Here is an 18860-nt window from a genome sequence, read left to right as displayed (position 1 = left end):
CATCTTCGGGCATCGATTATCGATGTGTATTGTGAGATAAGTTTTGTAGAAAAAAATAAAATACCTTAAATGCTTGAAGTTGAAAAGACGTCAATAGGTAATTTAAATACAGTATTTCTATATCGCTGATTTCACATCTTGCGGGGAACCCCTGTGATGGAGTGGAGTTTACTATAAATATTCTGTCCCACACTTTGTGTGTCGCATCCCTCATGAATATCTTCACTCATTCATGGACAGTATTCTGATGGCGTGCACTCCTTCAATGACACATCGCAGTTGCTTGGCGGCATCCTTCTCCATGACGGGGGCCATCTTGACCAGCAGGGGATTGTACGGACCGTTGTGAGTGTCCGGGTTTATGGTCTTGGCTTCGAGGCGTTGCCGCGTAAGCAGCTGCAGCTGCTGGTTTTCCCGCCGCAGGTTTCTGTTGCGCCGCTTCAAGGCATTCTGGTGGATCTGCGCGCTGTTGTAGCACTTCATCAGCTCGGGGAACTCGTACATTGGAGACGGCTCCACGGTCGGTGTCTCTGAGTCCAGCGTGATTTCTTCAGCGGCCACTTGCTCCTCCCTCTGCTGAGCCTGTAAATGGCGACACATCTCGGCCACTTTCAGGAGCCGCGCTCCCTTGGCGATGATTAACCTCAGGTTGCTAGCGGCGGCGTTGCTGTGTACGCTCACCTCATTGATCATCACCTGGATGGGGACTCGGTTCCGAGCCATCTGGCTGAGGAGCATGTGGATCTTGGCCTTAGCATCGTTGCGGGCGGCAGTCAGCTTGGCCGTCATGTCGGCGTTGCTCTTCTCGGTGGACTCCAGCCGGGACTGCACCTCGATGATGGTGTTATAGAGCGCCACACCCTTCTTGGAAGTGATCACGGAGACTTGTTTTTTGGCCTCCATGCGTTCCACGTTCTCCATCTCGTGGAGGTAGCGCTTCTCTGCCTTCTGGTTCTTGAGGACCTTCACGTTCTGGTCCAAGAAGCACTCCTCCACTTCGAAGGCCTTCCTCTTCTCAAACACCGAATGTGCCTCCATGGGCTCGCTGTACAGCATGTGGATAGTCGCCAAGGCCTGCTGGTGGTGACGCTCCAGGTGGACCACCGTGTCCTCGAAACCCACACGTGACTGAAGGAAGTATGTCGCCATTCTTTTGCTCAGTACCTCCAGCCTGTGGCCTAAGGCGTCCTGTCCCATGTCCCACTGCTGCTGCAAGAACTTCAGCCTCTTCTCTTGCATGGCACGCAGACATTCAACATGTTCACGGTGCACACGCCACACCTGAGCTGAGAGACGCTCTCCCTCCTGCACGCCGCACGCAAACCTCTCCACGGCGCGGTTCAGCTCCTGATCCCGCCGCTCAAAAGTACGCCTGAGGGCCACTATTTCCTCCTTGAGCTGATCACAGCGGTTGTTGCGCAGGCTGAGGCGATAGGTGTCCTTCAGCTTTATGGCATTCGACACTGTGTAGGCGTCCTCCTTCTTCAGCTTGTCCCTCATTATCTGTGGGCGCAGGCTGGGGTCATCCCCTGTGCCTTTGCCCTTCTTTCCCTTCTTTTTAGGCATTTTGTCTTTCTCACGTTGTCTAACAATCAGCAGTGAAAATGTGCAACTCCAAATGTCTGAATTTGCACTAAAATTGGCAGCTGCAAAGATGACATCACTCCCTGTCATTTAGTGTGATGCATTAGAGGGAAAAGGAGGTCTTTGGCCCAGTGATGCAACATTGTCATGATGATGTTATCCCACCCTTTTTCTGCCATAAACAATTTTAAGCACATTAGTACAAATGATTATGGCATACTAATGCTAGAGAAAAGAGGACAAATTTGCATGTCATCTGTATAAATTAATCAAGGTTTTACCCTGCAGCCATGTTCACTGATGCTTCTCTTCATTAGGGTTCAACTGGAGCGACTGGACGAAGTAACAAGAGTTGTACCGCTCCATTATGGCTGCCCTCCGCACGCATAGGTTGCAACATTAAGCTTCTATTTTATTTTACTTAACCGAAATAAGTAAATATCAAACCAATGTATGTTGTACACACGAATTACAAATATGATTCATATTTGAAGGTGTATTTTAAAAAAATCGTTGAAAATGTTTTTTCTTACGTCATAGATTTGCGACGGAAGTTCTCCACAGACCGGTCATCGTGACGCAGTATATAGACGACTCTTGTAACTTGACGTATTAACAATAACATGTCGTTCATTATGAGTAAAATAAATGTTTGTGGTTCATGGCTAGTTGTAGCTTTTTGTACCAGCATGATCTAAAAAGCGTATACTAGCCTCCTTCAGATGCACAACGATTATTTGGTGGATTGAGGGCCGTTTACGTGATGTCGTTTTTGGTGGATTCCGTGATCATGTTCACGTCTCAGGTACCGTCAAATGGCGATATGATTTTATTTTTATTGACAGGGTTAACCAAGTAAAAAAAAAAACAATCGAATAAAACGTTCACGTCTCTCGCATTAAACTGTCCATTCATGTGTTTAAATATTTCCATTTAATGTATTCTATAAAATTAAAACATGAAGCGATAACTTTTTCAATTTGAAATGATTAATCCTATTTTTAATTTTTTTTGTCATTTCAACTATTTTTCCGATTATGTGTTTGGATTTATTGCACTTTTGCGGTCCGTGTGAAGGTGCTGTTCTTTGGGTTTGGCTGGCTGTTCTTCATGCGACAGCTTTTCAAAGACTACGAGGTACATAAAAAAGTCTTATTGACATTATGTACATAATTCCATTGTTGTTTGTTACTATTAAATTGTGTTTGCATGCGTTGGCAGGTGCGTCAATATGTGGTGCAGGTGGTCTTCTCTGTCACCTTTGCTTTTTCATGTACCATGTTTGAGCTCATCATTTTTGAGATTCTGGGTGCCTTAAGTAGTAGGTAAGAATATAATGTTTTTCTTTTAAATCTGTCAACTTTCTGTAGCGCTTGTCCTCATTAAAGTTGCGGACTTGCGGCTGAGCTGGAGTCTTAACTTTGAGGCATGCGGCACACTGAATTGATCAATACAGTAGTAAATCACTGGGAACTTGCTGTAGACAAGTATATAGTAAAGTAGACAAGTATTCAAACTCACATTCACACCGATGGACATTTTGGAGTCTTCAGTGAACAAACTATGTCTATTTTTTAAAGTGATTGCTCGATATGTTTAAAGTGACGTTGTTATTGTCCTTCAAGTTCCAGATACTTCCACTGGAAGCTAAATCTCTACGTGATTCTGTTGGTCCTCATCTTTGTGGTGCCTTTCTACATTGGCTACTTTGTGGTTAGCAACATCCGGCTGTGTAAGTGCGTGCGCCGAATTGGTTTGGTTGATGTGGTGCACACATTGTACACAACACGAAGAATTGTTTGCATTACAGTGCACAGACAGAGACTGCTGTTTGCCTGTATGGTGTGGTTTACCTTCATGTATTTCTTCTGGAAGTTGGGTGACCCTTTCCCCATCCTCAGTCCAAAACACGGTGAGTCAGCATGCCATTATCTAACGCTAGCACAGTATATACTGTATATGTAATTGTGTTATGATATGTTCTTTAGGCATTCTGTCCATTGAGCAGCTCATCAGTCGTGTTGGTGTGATAGGAGTCACCCTCATGGCTCTCTTATCTGGCTTTGGTGCCGTCAACTGTCCCTACACGTATATGTCCTATTTCCTCAGGTAGGTCAAAGAGGCATTCTGATACCCTCTGTTTGGTCTATTTGTTTGATTAAATAAATGCAGCGGAGCAAATACTTCCCAGTTGGGAATATATATTCTCACCCCCTGCCCCATACACGATTACCGTAGTTTCCGACCATGAACATCCATCAGCACCCCTCATCAACGAATGGTTGCCGGTCCGCGAATTATCTGTCCTACCATGAACCAGTCCCTGCTGGGAAAAAAAAAATAGGGACCACTGAGTTAGAGGCTTTCAAACAAAAAGAAAAAAACATTTACTTGAGCGTCATTTGCCCTAATTTACAGGAATGTGACAGACAGTGACATCCTTGCTTTGGAGAGACGGCTGCTTCAAACCATGGACATGATTGTGAGCAAAAAAAAACGGTAAGGCCTTATAAATCATTTTATTATTTATATATATATTTCTAAAAGTTGTTAAAATGCTTATGAAATAAATGAGTGAACGTGCTGTGCAGCATCGCCATGACACGCAGGCAGATGTACCAACGCGGGGAAGACCAGAACAAGCAGACGGGATTGTGGGGCATGATCAAGAGCGTCACCTCACCGCAAACGGCCAGTGAAAGTAGCCTCCATTTTAAATACTCGACAACAAAAATGGCATCAACAGAGTACTCACATGACTTACATGTCTCCGATTGTTCCACGCAGACCTGTCTCTCATCCAGCAAGAAGTAGACGCTCTTGAAGAGCTCAGCCGACAACTTTTTCTCGAGACTGTCGACCTACAAGCCACCAAGGTACGGCACACACATACATGATGTTTAGCATATTTCATGTACATGCAAGATAAACTGCGATGGATGGATTCTCATCTGGGGTTGTTTTTTTTTGTTTTTTTTTACACTTTCCTGGCTCACTGTCATCCACCAACGTATGTCTATACAAAGCGGTGCATGAGTCTGTTGTCAGATGAGTTTCCGCCCTATTGCCATATTTGCAGGAGCGCATTGAGTACTCCAAGACCTTCCAGGGCAAATACTTCAACTTCCTGGGCTACTTTTTTTCCATCTATTGTGTGTGGAAAATCTTCATGGTGAGCGTGCATGCACAGTTTTGTCATAATATTTTGAGATGTGCAAGATGAAACATGGTTTTCCATCCATCGTAGGCCACTATCAACATTGTGTTTGATCGCGTGGGAAAGACGGATCCAGTGACCCGGGGCATTGAAATAACAGTCAATTACTTGGGCATCCATTTTGATGTAAGACCTACATTTTCACTCTTGACATCCAAAAAAAAAATAATTCATTCATTTCAATGAAGTAAAAAATGTGATGCTTCTGTTTGTCTGGGAAGATTTTATTCATTCATTTGAATTAATCCTAAAGACTTTTTCCAAGTTTATGTGATTTCCACACTATTCCAAAATGTCTCGCTAAGATGAAGAAGTAAGATTCTAGTCCAACTTCTTATTGGTTCATTAATTGTCCCGTCCCCATTACTGTCACAAACGAGGAATTTCTGTGTTGGATTTCACGATATTTTTTTATATACTATTTAAATAATATAGTGACTGCAGACTCATTTAAAACCTTTACAAATATTTTTTTTTCTCAATTCTAAAGATGAAGTTAAAATTGTAACCATAATGACAGCTTTAATTTAGTAAAAATGAGACATTTAAGAATCTGCAGAGACCTAATTTCTAACAGTACTAATTTACCCAATTGGTAGACCTGCGTCCTGGAGAGCATGAAAAAATAGTCATCCTCTCTGACAATGCATTTGTTGCTAATACAAAATGTGGTTGTGTTCCACTCACAGGTGAAGTTTTGGTCCCAGCACATCTCCTTCATCTTGGTGGGCATCATCATCGTGACGTCCATACGAGGTTTGCTCATCACCCTCACAAAGGTACAAACGGTGACACGTTTAAATCAGTGGGTGGGCAAGCTGCGGCTTCTGGGTAGAAAATAATATAGCCCCTTAAGGTCTTTTGTAAAAACAAGTAAAACGGTCACTGTGTTTCTTCATTGTAGTTCTTCTACGCTATATCAAGCAGTAAATCTTCTAATGTCATCGTGCTGGTCCTTGCTCAGATCATGGTGAGTTGCTTTGATTTGTCTTGTCTTTAAGAGGAGAGCTGTGATCTAATAATGTGTGTGTGTGTGTGTGTGTCAGGGCATGTACTTTGTGTCGTCGGTATTGCTGATGCGCATGAGTATGCCGCTGGAGTACCGCTCCATTGTCACGGAGGTTCTGGGAGAGTTGCAGTTCAACTTTTATCACCGCTGGTTTGACGTCATCTTCCTGGTCAGCGCCCTGTCCAGCATCCTCTTCCTCTACCTGGCCCACAAGCAAGCACCCGAGAAGCATATGGCACTGTGACCCACCTAACCCTGGCAACATGTTTTTTTTTTTGTATTGTTGCAATGGTTCCAACAACATGTTCCTGAATCAGGAATTTGAAAAGCGGACCTTTAAATACAAAGTGCAAAATAAAAGGTTTCTATTTGTTCTTTGCTAAAATGTATTTTTTTGTATAATACTTTTTATTCTTTTTTTTTTCAGTCCTAACACTGGAGCGGTTTCTTTTGTCACTTGTTCATGACTTTCTTCTCTATTTCACCATGCGTTTCGAAAGCATTCAATAAAAGCAGCAGTATTTGGGAGGACAACAAATGTGATTGTTTTCTCAGACTGTATTTTCAACATTTGGCTTACATTAATTTTTTTCCCCCCAAAAATTAAATATTTGTACAATTAGAAGAAGTAGAGAGACATCTCAGGTACGAACAAGTCATTTTTGACATGAAAGGAAGATATGAGAATGGCATTTCTAATCCAAAGGATGCGATTTCTTCGGCAGCCCCGTTTCAGGAAATTTACAACAGGATGGTCGTCAGACAATGCAGTACAAACGTGGCAGGCCGTCATTACTGAGGATGCCATGCAAGATCTTTTAAATTGTTGAAACATTTGCCACCGCAGGTTCATTCATGTTGCGAATGAACCTTGTTGGCCATTGTAAAACAGCATGTGCAAATAATTTGATGGTCTGTCACGTGATGGGAAGAATAAGTTACCCGATGTCCTTCCAATGACCCTTATCCCGTTTTTGACTGAGAAATCTTGCATGATTTGGATACTTTTGGCACAAAATGTTTCAGGAAAATGGGTGAGTCTATAAAATAGGGAATTAAAACAGCATTTTTAAATAAAAAAAAAAAACACAGTTTGAATGTTGATTAAAATAAAATGTATTGTATTATCAACATGAGAATGAAAACCCTTTTGAACTTCTCACAAATTCAAAACTTTCAATTCAAGCTAGCAAAAATTTTTCTTTACAATATGTTCCATGTGCCCCCACCAGTCGAGTTAATGTTGTATTTGTGGAATATGAATCCGACCGTTTTTCACATCTCAGGGGGCAGCCATTTTGCCTTGTGCTGCCCCCTGCTGTTGACCGAAAATGACATCACATTGCCAAAGGGCTCAGATTGCACCGTCGCGTGCGTAGTGGATGAAATTAAATCTAAGTTTGAAAAGGACTTGCAAATCATGAAATTGATTTAACGTGTCCCAAATTCATTGGAATTGGGTTTTGTCAAAATTAAAAATTGAAAGATGGAATGAGTCAAAGATCTCGTGTGAAGTAAGCTTGACCAACCGTATTTTGAGTATTCAATCTAGTTTAATAATACTCAGGTTAGTTTTTTTTATGTAAACCTCCTCGATTCATAATTAGACCCATAGCAACGCCCTAACAACGAAAATGCTTTTGTTTCTCCGTTATTCTTCGGGTAATGACGTCATTTACAGAACAACGAGCTGCCAGTCACTTTTGTACAGATTTTCAACATTCAACGAACATAATTCCAACAAGCTCCTCTTCCTCCAACTCTTCAAATACCTCGATCCCCTCAAACACGTTTGAGATTTCGTTTTGTGAGTCAATGTCTGACTGAAACTTTCTATGTTGAGCTCTGCGATAGTTGTCTTGGAATGACATCACACTTCCAGTTTTGTCGCTCGGCAGAATCTTACTTAAAAAAAAAGTTGTCAAATATACCAAATAAAAATATTTTTTCATGCTTTATTATTTGTACTAGGTGTAATTACTTCACTTATGACGCAAAAAGATTGGCATTTTCTGAACTTACTTCACACGAGGTCTTTAAGTTTAATGTGTGAGAAATTGGCATATTTGTGAGGATTGATGGGCGTTTTTTTATTTTTTTTATGGCCACTAATGAGGATCGTTAGGAACAAAGAGCATTTAGCATGTTGTTGTTGCTTCTCAAAATCTGTCATCCACACTCTGATCAGATGAAGATGAAGACACAGATGAGGTCTGCAAGAAGAGAAATTATTACAACAAATTAGTTAGGGAGGGACACGAAGGGAATTTAGTGCAGTTGGTTGGAATTACCCACTTAAATATTTCTGTTGATTTGAACGCATCAGTACGCTAACGTTGACTGATAGCAATGATTGATGTCCGATTAGGCACCTTCAACTTCATGATGGTACACGTTTCTAAAATGGAATTCCAAAAAGCTGCTCACCCTTTCTTTGATCGGTGCGCTCTCCTGATTTTCGCTGTGGACCTGAGCTTGCGACGTCTCGCCGAGCAGCTGACGTGTGACGGGCGTCCCTCTGGCCTTGAGCTGGTCGTAGACGCTCTTGGTGGCCACCAGCATCTCCAGCCTGCTGCCGGTGCTGCGGATCATGTCCACCACTTCCTCATGCGTGCACAGCTCCACATTCTTCCCGTTCACCTCCACCACAATATCGTCATCCTCCAGGCCAGCCAGTTCGGCGGCGCCGCCCTTCACCACCTGAATCGAATGTCCCCCGATAAGTCGTCCCAAAATCCTTTTTTTCCACTTTTGTTTTTAATTGTCTTACCTCTTTAATGTACTGTCCAAACACACCCTGGATGCCGTTGAGATGAAAACCATAGCCAGCTGCCGTCTTCTCCATTCTGCACAACTTAGGTTTCAGATCTAGTTCTAGATCCTTCTTCCGTGCCTGAGAAGGTGTGGGTACTTTACACAGGGCTGGGAGTGTGGTAGCTTCAGTGTAACTAGGTGGAGAAAGAGAGTCTTTCTTCTCCTCCCAGAACAGCATTGGTGACACTTTACCCTGGGTGGACACATCCGTACATGAGATCAATGGAAGAATAGATGATATTTTTGAAAGAAATAAAAACATTCATTAAAAATTGCAACTGTTTTTAAAACATGACCCAAAGTTGATGATGTTTGCTTTTTAACAAAATTATAAAATTGTTAAAAATACAATACTTTCTATACCTAAATACAAGGACGGTGCTACACCGGGGCTAGGGGGCGCTACAGCCCCATCAGAAACCCGTGCAACAAGTGCAGCCCTTAAAACACATTTAGAAATTATTTTCATTAACAACCTGCCGAAATCCTTTTATTTTATTATAATGGCAAGTTTATGTAATTGTGCAGACACACATTAGTCATTTTCTGCCTGTCTGATGATTAATTTGTAGAAATGACATGGTTCTACTATTTAAAAGTATCTCTCAAATATGTTTTCTGACAAATAAAAACAGTCACTCTTTATGAAAGCTATTTTTTTTTTAGTTTATGCTAGTGTGCCTAATATTGTGGCAGAGGGTGATCTCACCTGAGCATACATGACGTCAGTGTCCTTATCCACCACGAGCAGGCAGCACTCGTTGCCGCTCTGCCTGATGGCGTCCACTACTTGCTTGTGAGTGCTCGCGTCCATTTGCTGGCCATCCACAGCCACCAGCCTGTCCATGTCCTTGATACCTCCCCTCTCCGCTGGACTGCCTCTGTCTATATCCGTGATAACGTGCCCTGCGCACACGGACAAGATCATGGTCAGCAATCACTCGTTTCCATGACGACGGGAGAAGACAGTGCACCTACGTCTCGTGTTGGCCTCATCCTTGAGCAGGAAGCCGTAGCCGCTGGCCGCTTTGGTCATGTTGACGATGCGAGGCTCATGAGGGAGGCACTTGGTAGTGGCGAGGTGAGCGGTGACCTTCGTGTTCTTGCTGCGGTAGTACCCATCCGTCTCCTCGTCCACCAGCAAGAACATGAGGCTTCCGCCCGCCGTCTTGATCTTGTCCACCACTTGTTCGTGCGTGTAGTTCTCGATATTCTCGCCGTTCACTTCCAGCAGGCGATCGTTTATTGTAACGCCAGCTCGGTCCGCCACGCCACCCGGAGAGACCTCTGACACAAACACGCCCTGGTCACCTGTATACGGTATAAAAGACATTATGGACATTGTGCAATTCTTGGCCAAATTACTGTTACACCTCCAGTTTTTTTAAGATAAGTAGAGTGCAATACTTAAAACAATTGCAGAACCAAAGCGTATTTTTGTTTTTATGATAGAGGACTATTTCCTGGTCCATAAAAGAATAATGTCGGACGATGGGACCATTTGCTTACGAAGCTTCATTGACTCTTAAATGGCAAATTGAAATTAAATCCTCTTACACAGAGGTCCAGGTCCCACTGGAAAAAAATACTGAGCTCTTACAATAGCACCATCAAGACCAAGACTAAAATACAGCAGCATTGTAGGTGGGTTTTTTTTCTCCTAAAAAAATATATCCATGATTATTGTAAGCCACTAAAATGTACTTAAAAGGTAAATGCAATTGAACGCTACTTAGGCAGTGATTGTTTGGCGTATCTAGAGGGAGACTGTGCACAACTTGTATAGTACCAGCTCGGCACCAAAACAACGCTTCCCAAAGTCACACATTGGCACTTAGCCAACACCTCTCAGTTTGACACAGTCAAAACACAGTGGCATCAGCAAACTACTACTGACGACTGGATATATTTGAAAAAGGTTAGAAGACATCCAATAAAACAGTCATGCTTGGAGGGGAGCGGTTTCTGGGGTCCCTATGAATTGCTTCCACTATTTGAGAGACACAGCAAACCTGCAGGCCCACATAAAAATGTACCATCCAGAAAAAGTAGGAGCTGCAAATACTACAATCAGCTCATCAGTAAGCTCTGCAGAAGCCTGATAACAATCCAGATCATTTGAATCTGATGTGCTTGAGGAGGGAAACATCTAAAACATGCAGGATAGTGTGGCCCTCCAGGATCAGATTTGGTCCACCCTGTGCTAAATGAATACGGTGTCAATCAAACCCAAGCATTATTATTTGAGTTGGATGATTATGCAAGCGTAAGTAACGAGTAGGTGGGGATTTTCATGTCATCACCTTTGGCTGAATGGAGAGAGAAGCCATAATCTGAGCTGGACTTGACCAGGTAGCAGAGTCTTGGTTTGGGAGCGTGCTGGTCGATACCGTTGACTGCCGGCGCGCGGTGAGGCTCGGCCAAGTTCACCAGATCTTTCTTGGCCTTCTTGTAGGAAGCTTCGTCTAGAGTGTGGAAGGTGACTGTAGCCCCGCTGCTTCTCACCAACTCCACCACCTGACCCCGCAGAGCAAACACGTGAACGAGATTTTCCCCAATTTTTTTAATGATACTTTTGGCTCACTCACCTCAGAATGGGAAAGCCCATCAACTAATTTGCCGTTGACTCGGAGGACACGGTCCCCGTCTTTCATGCCGGCCAGCTCGGCCGGACCTCCCATCTCCAGGCAGCGGATCAGGTGACCCTCCTCATTTTGCTCTATCCTCAAGTAGAAGCCGAACACTTGACCCGGCCTCTTGGTTAGAGAAATCACCTTTGGCTTGTACCCATCCATGTTCTGTCAAACACATAGAAGGACATTCAGAGGGTCTGAAATTTTCAGTCTATCACGTGATCATCACATTTGCATTAAACAGCGAGTTAACCTGAGGTCAAAGAAGTCTTAAAAGATAAAAAACGTAATCTTCTGTGCGAGCTTCACAGTGGCAGTTAATGGTTAATCACTTTCCTAGGTGATGACTCAGGTTGAAAAGGCTAGCTGCACTTTGAACTATATTGCCACCATCATCCACTTTATTACAACCACATGTTATTATTGTGAAAGATGGCGATACGTGCTGCTGCGCTCGTTGACGTGCACGTGCCGACTGACAAAATGACCACTGGTCAATCGCTTTCAGCAGGTAACTAAGAACACTTGACAGGAAACACCCTGAAACACCAGGGAGATAGTTTTGATATTTTATTTGAATTTTACAGTGGGTCCGGGTTAAGTAAAACCGTTTAAAAAAAAAAAAAGAAAACAACTTTTTTTTTTTTTTGCAATCAAACATCCAATTTAAATGAAACAGAATACATAAAAAAATCAGATTAATTATTTTTATACATACAAAAGCAAGGTCAGAAATCAACAATGTAAATATTTGTAGACACCTTTTCATTAGACAACAATAACACAATAGTAAGGGAATAATTCTGTCTCCACATTTTCGTAAAGTTTTTTTAAAAAAAGACACAGACGACGATGTGCCTTGTGAATTTTGTACCAGTTCGGCTTTTGAACAAACTTTTGAAAAATCGACTTAATTTAAAGACATTATCAACAACTGTCACTTTAGTGTCATTACTCACAAAAATAAGCAAAAAAAACTTCACTTACCTGTTGACGTCTTTGTTAGGTCACCGTCCCAAAAGCAAGAGCTAACCTGTCACTGCTTCAGAGTTATTCATCATGCACGCCTCTTCCTCCTCCTCCTCCTCCGGCCCATGTTCTCCAAGAACACTAATGGGCCGAAGGTGAACCTAAAGGTTGAGTTATTTAACAGGGTAAGGTACGAGTCCCTTTACAGACTTATGTCATCTGCTCTTGGAGAGAATGCTATAGCTGTTGTCTTTGGGTTTGTGACGCAAGTTGCAAAAACCCAAACGGCAGGTACATACACACACGCATACACACACATACACACACACATACACAATCCCAAACAGATATTTTATAACCACTGGATAATTATTCGTTACTGCCCAGGGAAAAACATGCATCTTCGAATTTTGTGATCTTTTTCCGATACGTTTTTTTTGTCAGATTAGAAGAAACTCCATTTTAGGAGACACAAACTTTCCATTAGACATTGACAAATATTCAGTCAAATAGTCAAATTATCTAACATTTATTATTATTTTACAAAATTTGATTAGTTTTACATTTGTTTTAATTGTTCTCTAGAGCTGGAAGACGTGGCTGGGGAGAGGGAAGTCTGGGTTTCCCTTCTTAAGCTGCTGCCTCCGCGACCCGACCCCGGATGAGCGGCAGAAAATGGATGGATGGATGTTGGCGATTGTATTAACTTATGTATTCTTTAGCCTTATTTATGAAGGATGTTATTTAATTGTACCAATATTGTGTCAAGGAAGAACAATATAAGACCTGCAATTGAAAGACGAGGACATTTATTTCTAGGCCAAGCGCAAATTTGACATTGAAGTGTGTTGTCTCCCAGGTAGATTTATGGTCAGAGGAGTCTGTAACTATGGGAGAGTCCTTTAGTTATAAAAATGGAATTATGATAACTCAGCTAGCTGGGATGGTACAAAGGTGACACAAACTCATTCAAAGCCTGAAAAAAAGTTTGTATTGTATAATGACACAAAACTTTTTTGTCATTTCTGTATGAATGTAACATAGGTAGAAATGTTTGATCCAAAGCTAAAGGCCGTATTTTCCCTACGGCCTAGAAAGATTTGAATGTGTGTAATATACTGTCATTCGTATCAGGTATGCTCTTTCAAATTTCTACCGTAGAGTGTATAGTAGGTTGATCGTTGGCTACGCTTCGGTTGGAGCCTCGGGTAAAACCTCGGGTGAAGCCTCAACCTCACCGTCAGCCTCCTGCGACGTAAGGCCTGTGATGCATTTTGGAAACCACTTGAGAAGCGTAGTGGAGCCCGGCTCACCCCACTCGCCTTCGGCCCGGTCCTGTGGAGAACGTTACAAAGACATTTGCAATTTGCTCTTGTGTTTACTTAAAAAAAACAAACTTTCTTAGGTAAGGAAAAATCCAAGATACAAGATAAAAATTTGGGATGACAAATATATTTTTGCACGGACTTCTCAAGATCGGACTGTTTCCATCTGTGTAGGGTTTTTCTTTGATCAACACGAGGATACCAACAATTTTGTCCACTGAGCATGTATATCGAAGGCAAATGAACTGCAACTGCTTGTACTTTTATTATTCTCCTCGATGGCAGTTGGCTGCGTCGTTTGTTGTTGATGTACTGGCTGGTGTTCAGACACATTATAGACGTAATGAGTAAATGTGTGTTTGCTGATGCTATTACCTGCTCTATTTGGTGATATTCACCATGCTGCTCACAGCCAATGTCAAACACGTACTTTCCTGGACCGGACGGCTGCAAAACAACAACAACAGATTGATTATCAACAATTTGACAAATTACCAATAATACGTCTTTTGTGGTGACAAGTCAACATACTTCATGGACAGTGTCACACAAAAGTGAGCAATTCTAACCTATACTATTGTTCAATAGTGGATGTCAGTTTGAAACAACGCCTAATGACTAGTGAGTGTATGCTCTATTGTTGTTAACATGAAACAGAACTTACATTATTGTTGACAAAGTTACTGCTGTATCTGTGGTTGGCGTGGATGAACTCTCCTACAGACTCGATCTTGCCATTCGCCCACATCCCAGTGTACACTGACCCCGTGTCATGGTAACGATAGGTGCCCTCGCCGTGCCTTTATCAAAAACATGTCAGGACATTTTTGTCATACAAAAAAATAACACCAAGCTGTATTCTAGGTGAGACCACAGCAAATTTTGTGTTTTCATGAAAGCAGAGCTGTCTTGAGTTTTGTAAAATGCAGATTAGCATTTGCTTCTAATTCTTAAGATCTCTGTGAAGTTGTTAATTCAGCGGAACTGGATGTTTGTTAATGTGTCACATACATACTGTATAGGATGTGAACTGCTATTGCCACAAGTTAGAATGATTTATCTATACAGACGCTCGTTCCCCACCACTCCTTGAAGAAGTACCTCATGTGATTGAGCCACTCCCCAACATACGTGTCCCCGTTGGAGTATGTGTAAACACCATGACCCTGTCTCAAGTCCTCGGCCCACGAGCCTTCAAGACAAACAGATGACGGAAAGTATTTCATGGTAAGAATCCACAGTCATTGACACATGTGGCGTGACTGTTGACACACCTTCATATTTGGATCCATCCGGATAGTAGAAGATGCCTTGTCCATGTTTCATGTTCTGGAGGTAGTCACCCACATATCTCGCTCCATTCACAAAGCGGTATGTGCCCTATCAGTAGCACAGACAAGGGAAACAAAGGCAACATTCATTTAGGTGATGGTTGTTATTTATATTAGACAGGTGGAATAAATCCCATGGTTCCAGTCCCTTGATATATATAGTTTAGATTTAGTCTGAGGTAAATTTGGCACTTTGGCCTATAAACACATCCCTATAAAAGTGAGCTGAAATCTAACCTAGTGAACTTTGGGCAAGAGGTGATTTGCACCTTGGACCTGTTGCCAGAAAATTGCAGTGCCCCTAGAAACTAGAACCATACACATCTATGGAGAATTTGGAGTATTCACTTAACCAAAAAACGTGCACAGGTGAGGAGAGAACATGTATACTCCACACAGGACTGATACTCGAACTGTGAGGCAGACATGCTCACCACTTTCTACAAATGAAGACCATGTTTGAGAAAGACACACTAAAATTTATACAAATGAAGACCATGTTTGAGAAAGACACACTAAAATTAAAACAAACACATGATACATTATGTTGTATTGTATTATTTTACAAACGTTACATGTGGTTTTAATACAAGAAAGTATATGAAATCGTTTGATATTTAATTGCTCATCACCTTGCCATGTCTTTTTCCACGTTCATACCGTCCTTGATAAACGTCTCCTTTCGGCAGAACAGCTTTACCCATCCCATGTCGTTCTCCGGCCTCATTCCTGTCTCCATCGTATTCCTAGAAGAAATAAACAAATATAACAAAATCATGAAATGATCGCCGCTAGCTAGCATGCCTGCCGAAGCGCTACAGCGTCACCTAGGTTACCTTACAATAACAAAACAGTCGAGTTATCGTTCATCGAGTTATCAAACATTTCTAGTTTCTCACCCCGAGTTTATTGCGTTCCTCGTCAAACTCGTCAGAGTCTATATCGGACATTGTTATTAACGTTCAGTTTAAAAGTATAGATACAAACGTTTAATTTAGGAAGAAGATGTTAAGAAGACGGAGATGAGGCGTTGAGGCGAGCGGACACCTCGCACGGTTGAAAACCCGGAAGTCTACATCATGGTTAACTTGTCATGTCCTCGCGAGTAAAAATATTTTAGCACTTCTACTTTTCCCCCCGCACGCCAACCGTCACAATCGTCAAACATTATTTACATGACGTGTATATCGAATTTGACACGCTTTGACAATTCGGACTCGAGGAAGTTAACTTTCTCTCCTTCGTTTACATTTTTCCGCGTGGATTTCAAAACATTTTTCCAGCCACTCTTAGAATCTGTCCACTACAAAAGAATTAAAAACGGGCAATTTCTGTATAGCCGAGAAAAACGTGTCAACGAGGCAGAAAAACGTGTCAACGCTATTGCATTAATAAGTTGCTATGACAACCGTCAATCCGTATGATCCATTTGGTTACTTTGTCTTCGTTTACGAATGTTTTCTATTCGGCTGAATTATTTTGTCGGATTTTTTTAGATACATCAATACATTCAACATTATTAATTCTTCCAATAATATTGTATAAAAGGAGCGTTTCCAGCAACTTATTTTGTTTCCTTTTAATGTAACCATTAATTAATGAACCTCAACTCCGTAGTCTACAATTTCTTGTATGACAGAAGTTATATACATACATGAGAATTACACGAGACATACAATAAGCATCCAAATAAACTTAATTCCTTGAGGTATCCATCCTTTGTAATGATGCAAGATGGGATTTCAAAGCACCAAGTGGTGCGTTTTGAACTTTACGTTAAAAAAAATGTTTATTTAGCAATGTTTGCAGAAAAAACAGCACAAAATGGATTACACGAAAAAAGTCAAGGTCAACAAACCACATGTACAGAAGAAGGCGGCCAAAATCAAAAAATGCCAAGAAATACCATCAACAAGTGTCTCTATAAAAGTAATTCAATGGAGAATATAAAAAATAAAAAGTGGATATTAAAAGAAAAGAATGTCAAAGCAACATCATACGGTACAAAGAAATGTAGAGGAGCATATACGAGCCAAATGTACATTATCACCTACCACCGCTATAGCTGTGAATGATCAGCAGCAACAACAACAGCAGCAACACCAACAGAAATCCCAAACAGCCAACCACCTCCATCCCTGCAGGGAAGTGTGATGATTGTACATTTGACAAGTACTCGTAGCTGCTGATGGAAAGAACACCGAAGTCTCCCTTGCTATTGTGTGTTTCATGCTATGTTCATGCTGTACTTGTCTAATAACACAGAATGGCTTACAGCGTCAGAGTGTGAATAAAAAAATGACTCATTTGAACATTCAAGTCCATCTACGAGTCTTTGCCTGACACTGCACAGGTTATAAGCACCAGAACAGTGTGCAGGTTGGTGCTATAAGCGCAGAGGGACCCAAAATCGTCTTGAGCTCTGCCTAGCGCTGATGTGTGCGCCTTCCATTAGTCCGTTCTTGAAATTCACCATCCAAGAAATGGATGCTTTGAGTGACGCTGACTGTAGCAGCAGTGTTCTAAACAAATAATTGCAAATATGGCAGTTGCAAAATACCACACTAGAATAATTAATCTCCATCCAGTCTTCATCAGCAGTAATCAACGTGTTTCGTGATTACCAGCCGCGACAGGGAAACACTAGTCTCGCTCCTCATCCAGATTGGCATCCTCCCATGACTTGTTTATCTGGGCTAAGTGGCTCGACACATGACCTAGCCGAGACAGCTAATTAAGCACAGGAGAAAAAATGATTAGAGGTGAGGCATAATGGGCTCACCTCCCCTCCACTTTTCCAGTCATTAAAAAAAAAAAAAAAAATTCCAGCCCAAGCAGATGGTCCCCTTTTTAGATAAAATCTCACAACACGTTGGCCACCCAAAAATGTGACACAGAGGAGACAGTCCATTATAATGTATTAAGTTGTACAAAACTGTCTGTCGAAAAATTCTGAAAGAAAATAAAACATCAAAGGACAAACGTTTAAACCACAAATGTTTGAAATAAATACCAATAAACACATTCTGTCAGATTTTGACATTTTTATAAAAATGGGCCCGGGATTAAAGACAAAAGTCTTCAACGGGAAATGGAACACTCTGTGGCATACAACATACAGGCAACACATTTAATTAAACATCATTGAATATTTTTCACACAAATCATTATTACCAAGCAGATCTAAATGTGCTATATTTACGCAATCTATACACTTCACACGATAAGAGCAGTAAATCCTTAAAAAAACAACAACACAAATGTGTGGCACTCACTCTGTCTGCCACGTTATTTCAACTCCCCCCAAAAAGCTCTGAGGTGCAACAAAAGGACAAGACTTTTGTTGAACCCATTTAAACGCAGAACCAATGCATCAATAATGAGTGTATAAAACAGATTGCACTTTTGTTCAGTCGATAAGATTGCATGAGCATGCTTCGCCATAGCAGGAAGCACACCGACATTAATGCTGTTATATCACAACAGCACAGAACCTCGGTGAGGTCAGGGCTTGTGTGTACATTTGTTCATATCCTGTGGATGAAACTGGACGGAGCAAATCAAGTGGATGTGGAATTGACCCCCAACTGTCAGTGGCATATGTTATATGCAACTCTCCTCTTGAGGGTTCAAAAAAAAAAAAAGAAGTGCATAACAAGAAAAGGAAGAAGAGCAGTCACGCCGCTTATCTGTCGTTCAAGAACGTAATCACTGTTGAATAAAATAAACAAAAAAAAGTAGTAGTAAATACTCAGACAAAGGAAAACAATTCTCGAATTAACTCATTTATGTCTGATACACTGAAAACAATATTGCACAGTGTCATTTAATGCCCCTCTACCGTACTTGTTATGACACTAGTGATCATGGAGTGCCAGATCTGGCTTGTGGATCCCGAGTTTGACAACAGCGACTTAAGCCTTTCATGAAGCTAACATGCATGATTGTGAACTCTGAAGAAACCAAAGTTAAACCCAC

At 41.5% G+C, this 18860-nt stretch overlaps 4 protein-coding genes across 6 annotated transcripts; 1 reads left to right on the top strand and 3 right to left on the bottom strand.

The window, feature by feature from the left end:
* Positions 1–222: 222 nt before the first annotated feature.
* On the bottom strand, positions 223–1901 carry LOC148323409 (dynein regulatory complex subunit 2-like). The gene is made up of 2 exons (XM_088315793.1): positions 1866–1901; positions 223–1756 (listed from the first exon to the last, which is right to left on the bottom strand). Exon 2 carries the CDS (start codon positions 1672–1674, stop codon positions 223–225), a length of 1452 nt encoding a protein of 483 aa, XP_088171919.1. The 5' UTR covers positions 1675–1756; positions 1866–1901.
* A 256-nt stretch (positions 1902–2157) lies between these two features.
* Positions 2158–6380, top strand: gphra (golgi pH regulator A). Of its 2 annotated transcripts, none has more exons than XM_088315433.1 (14): positions 2158–2389; positions 2662–2721; positions 2806–2909; positions 3210–3316; positions 3395–3496; positions 3573–3693; positions 4003–4083; positions 4194–4285; positions 4372–4460; positions 4664–4756; positions 4832–4927; positions 5491–5580; positions 5706–5771; positions 5848–6380. In XM_088315433.1, exons 1-14 carry the CDS (start codon positions 2348–2350, stop codon positions 6052–6054), a joined length of 1350 nt encoding a protein of 449 aa, XP_088171559.1. In that variant the 5' UTR covers positions 2158–2347; the 3' UTR covers positions 6055–6380. The 2 variants fall into 2 exon arrangements, with proteins under 2 accessions (XP_088171559.1, XP_088171558.1); XM_088315432.1 differs by having other exon boundaries at positions 4176–4285.
* pdzk1 (PDZ domain containing 1) lies at positions 6351–12331 on the bottom strand. Its single transcript, XM_088315431.1, has 8 exons — positions 12245–12331; positions 11213–11422; positions 10928–11141; positions 9603–9935; positions 9334–9530; positions 8581–8817; positions 8238–8510; positions 6351–8023 (listed from the first exon to the last, which is right to left on the bottom strand). Exons 2-8 carry the CDS (start codon positions 11417–11419, stop codon positions 7970–7972), a joined length of 1515 nt encoding a protein of 504 aa, XP_088171557.1. The 5' UTR covers positions 11420–11422; positions 12245–12331; the 3' UTR covers positions 6351–7969.
* On the bottom strand, positions 12323–15928 carry rsph1 (radial spoke head component 1). Of its 2 annotated transcripts, XM_088315435.1 has the most exons (8): positions 15782–15928; positions 15515–15628; positions 14826–14931; positions 14653–14743; positions 14216–14351; positions 13927–13998; positions 13465–13561; positions 12323–12387 (listed from the first exon to the last, which is right to left on the bottom strand). In XM_088315435.1, the coding sequence occupies exons 1-8, from the start codon at positions 15830–15832 to the stop codon at positions 12368–12370; spliced, it is 687 nt and encodes a 228-aa protein (XP_088171561.1). In that variant the 5' UTR covers positions 15833–15928; the 3' UTR covers positions 12323–12367. The 2 variants fall into 2 exon arrangements, with proteins under 2 accessions (XP_088171561.1, XP_088171560.1); XM_088315434.1 differs by lacking the exon at positions 12323–12387 and having other exon boundaries at positions 12411–13561.
* Positions 15929–18860: the final 2932 nt, after the last annotated feature.

Source organism: Idiotropiscis lumnitzeri, chromosome 14 (genome assembly GCF_059441095.1).
Source record: "Idiotropiscis lumnitzeri isolate Australia: NSW breed Sydney's pygmy pipehorse chromosome 14, RoL_Ilum_1.0, whole genome shotgun sequence".
Taxonomy (NCBI): domain Eukaryota; kingdom Metazoa; phylum Chordata; class Actinopteri; order Syngnathiformes; family Syngnathidae; genus Idiotropiscis; species Idiotropiscis lumnitzeri.
Note: the sequence above shows the minus strand (reverse complement) of the source record. Positions and strands in the feature narration are given on the sequence as shown.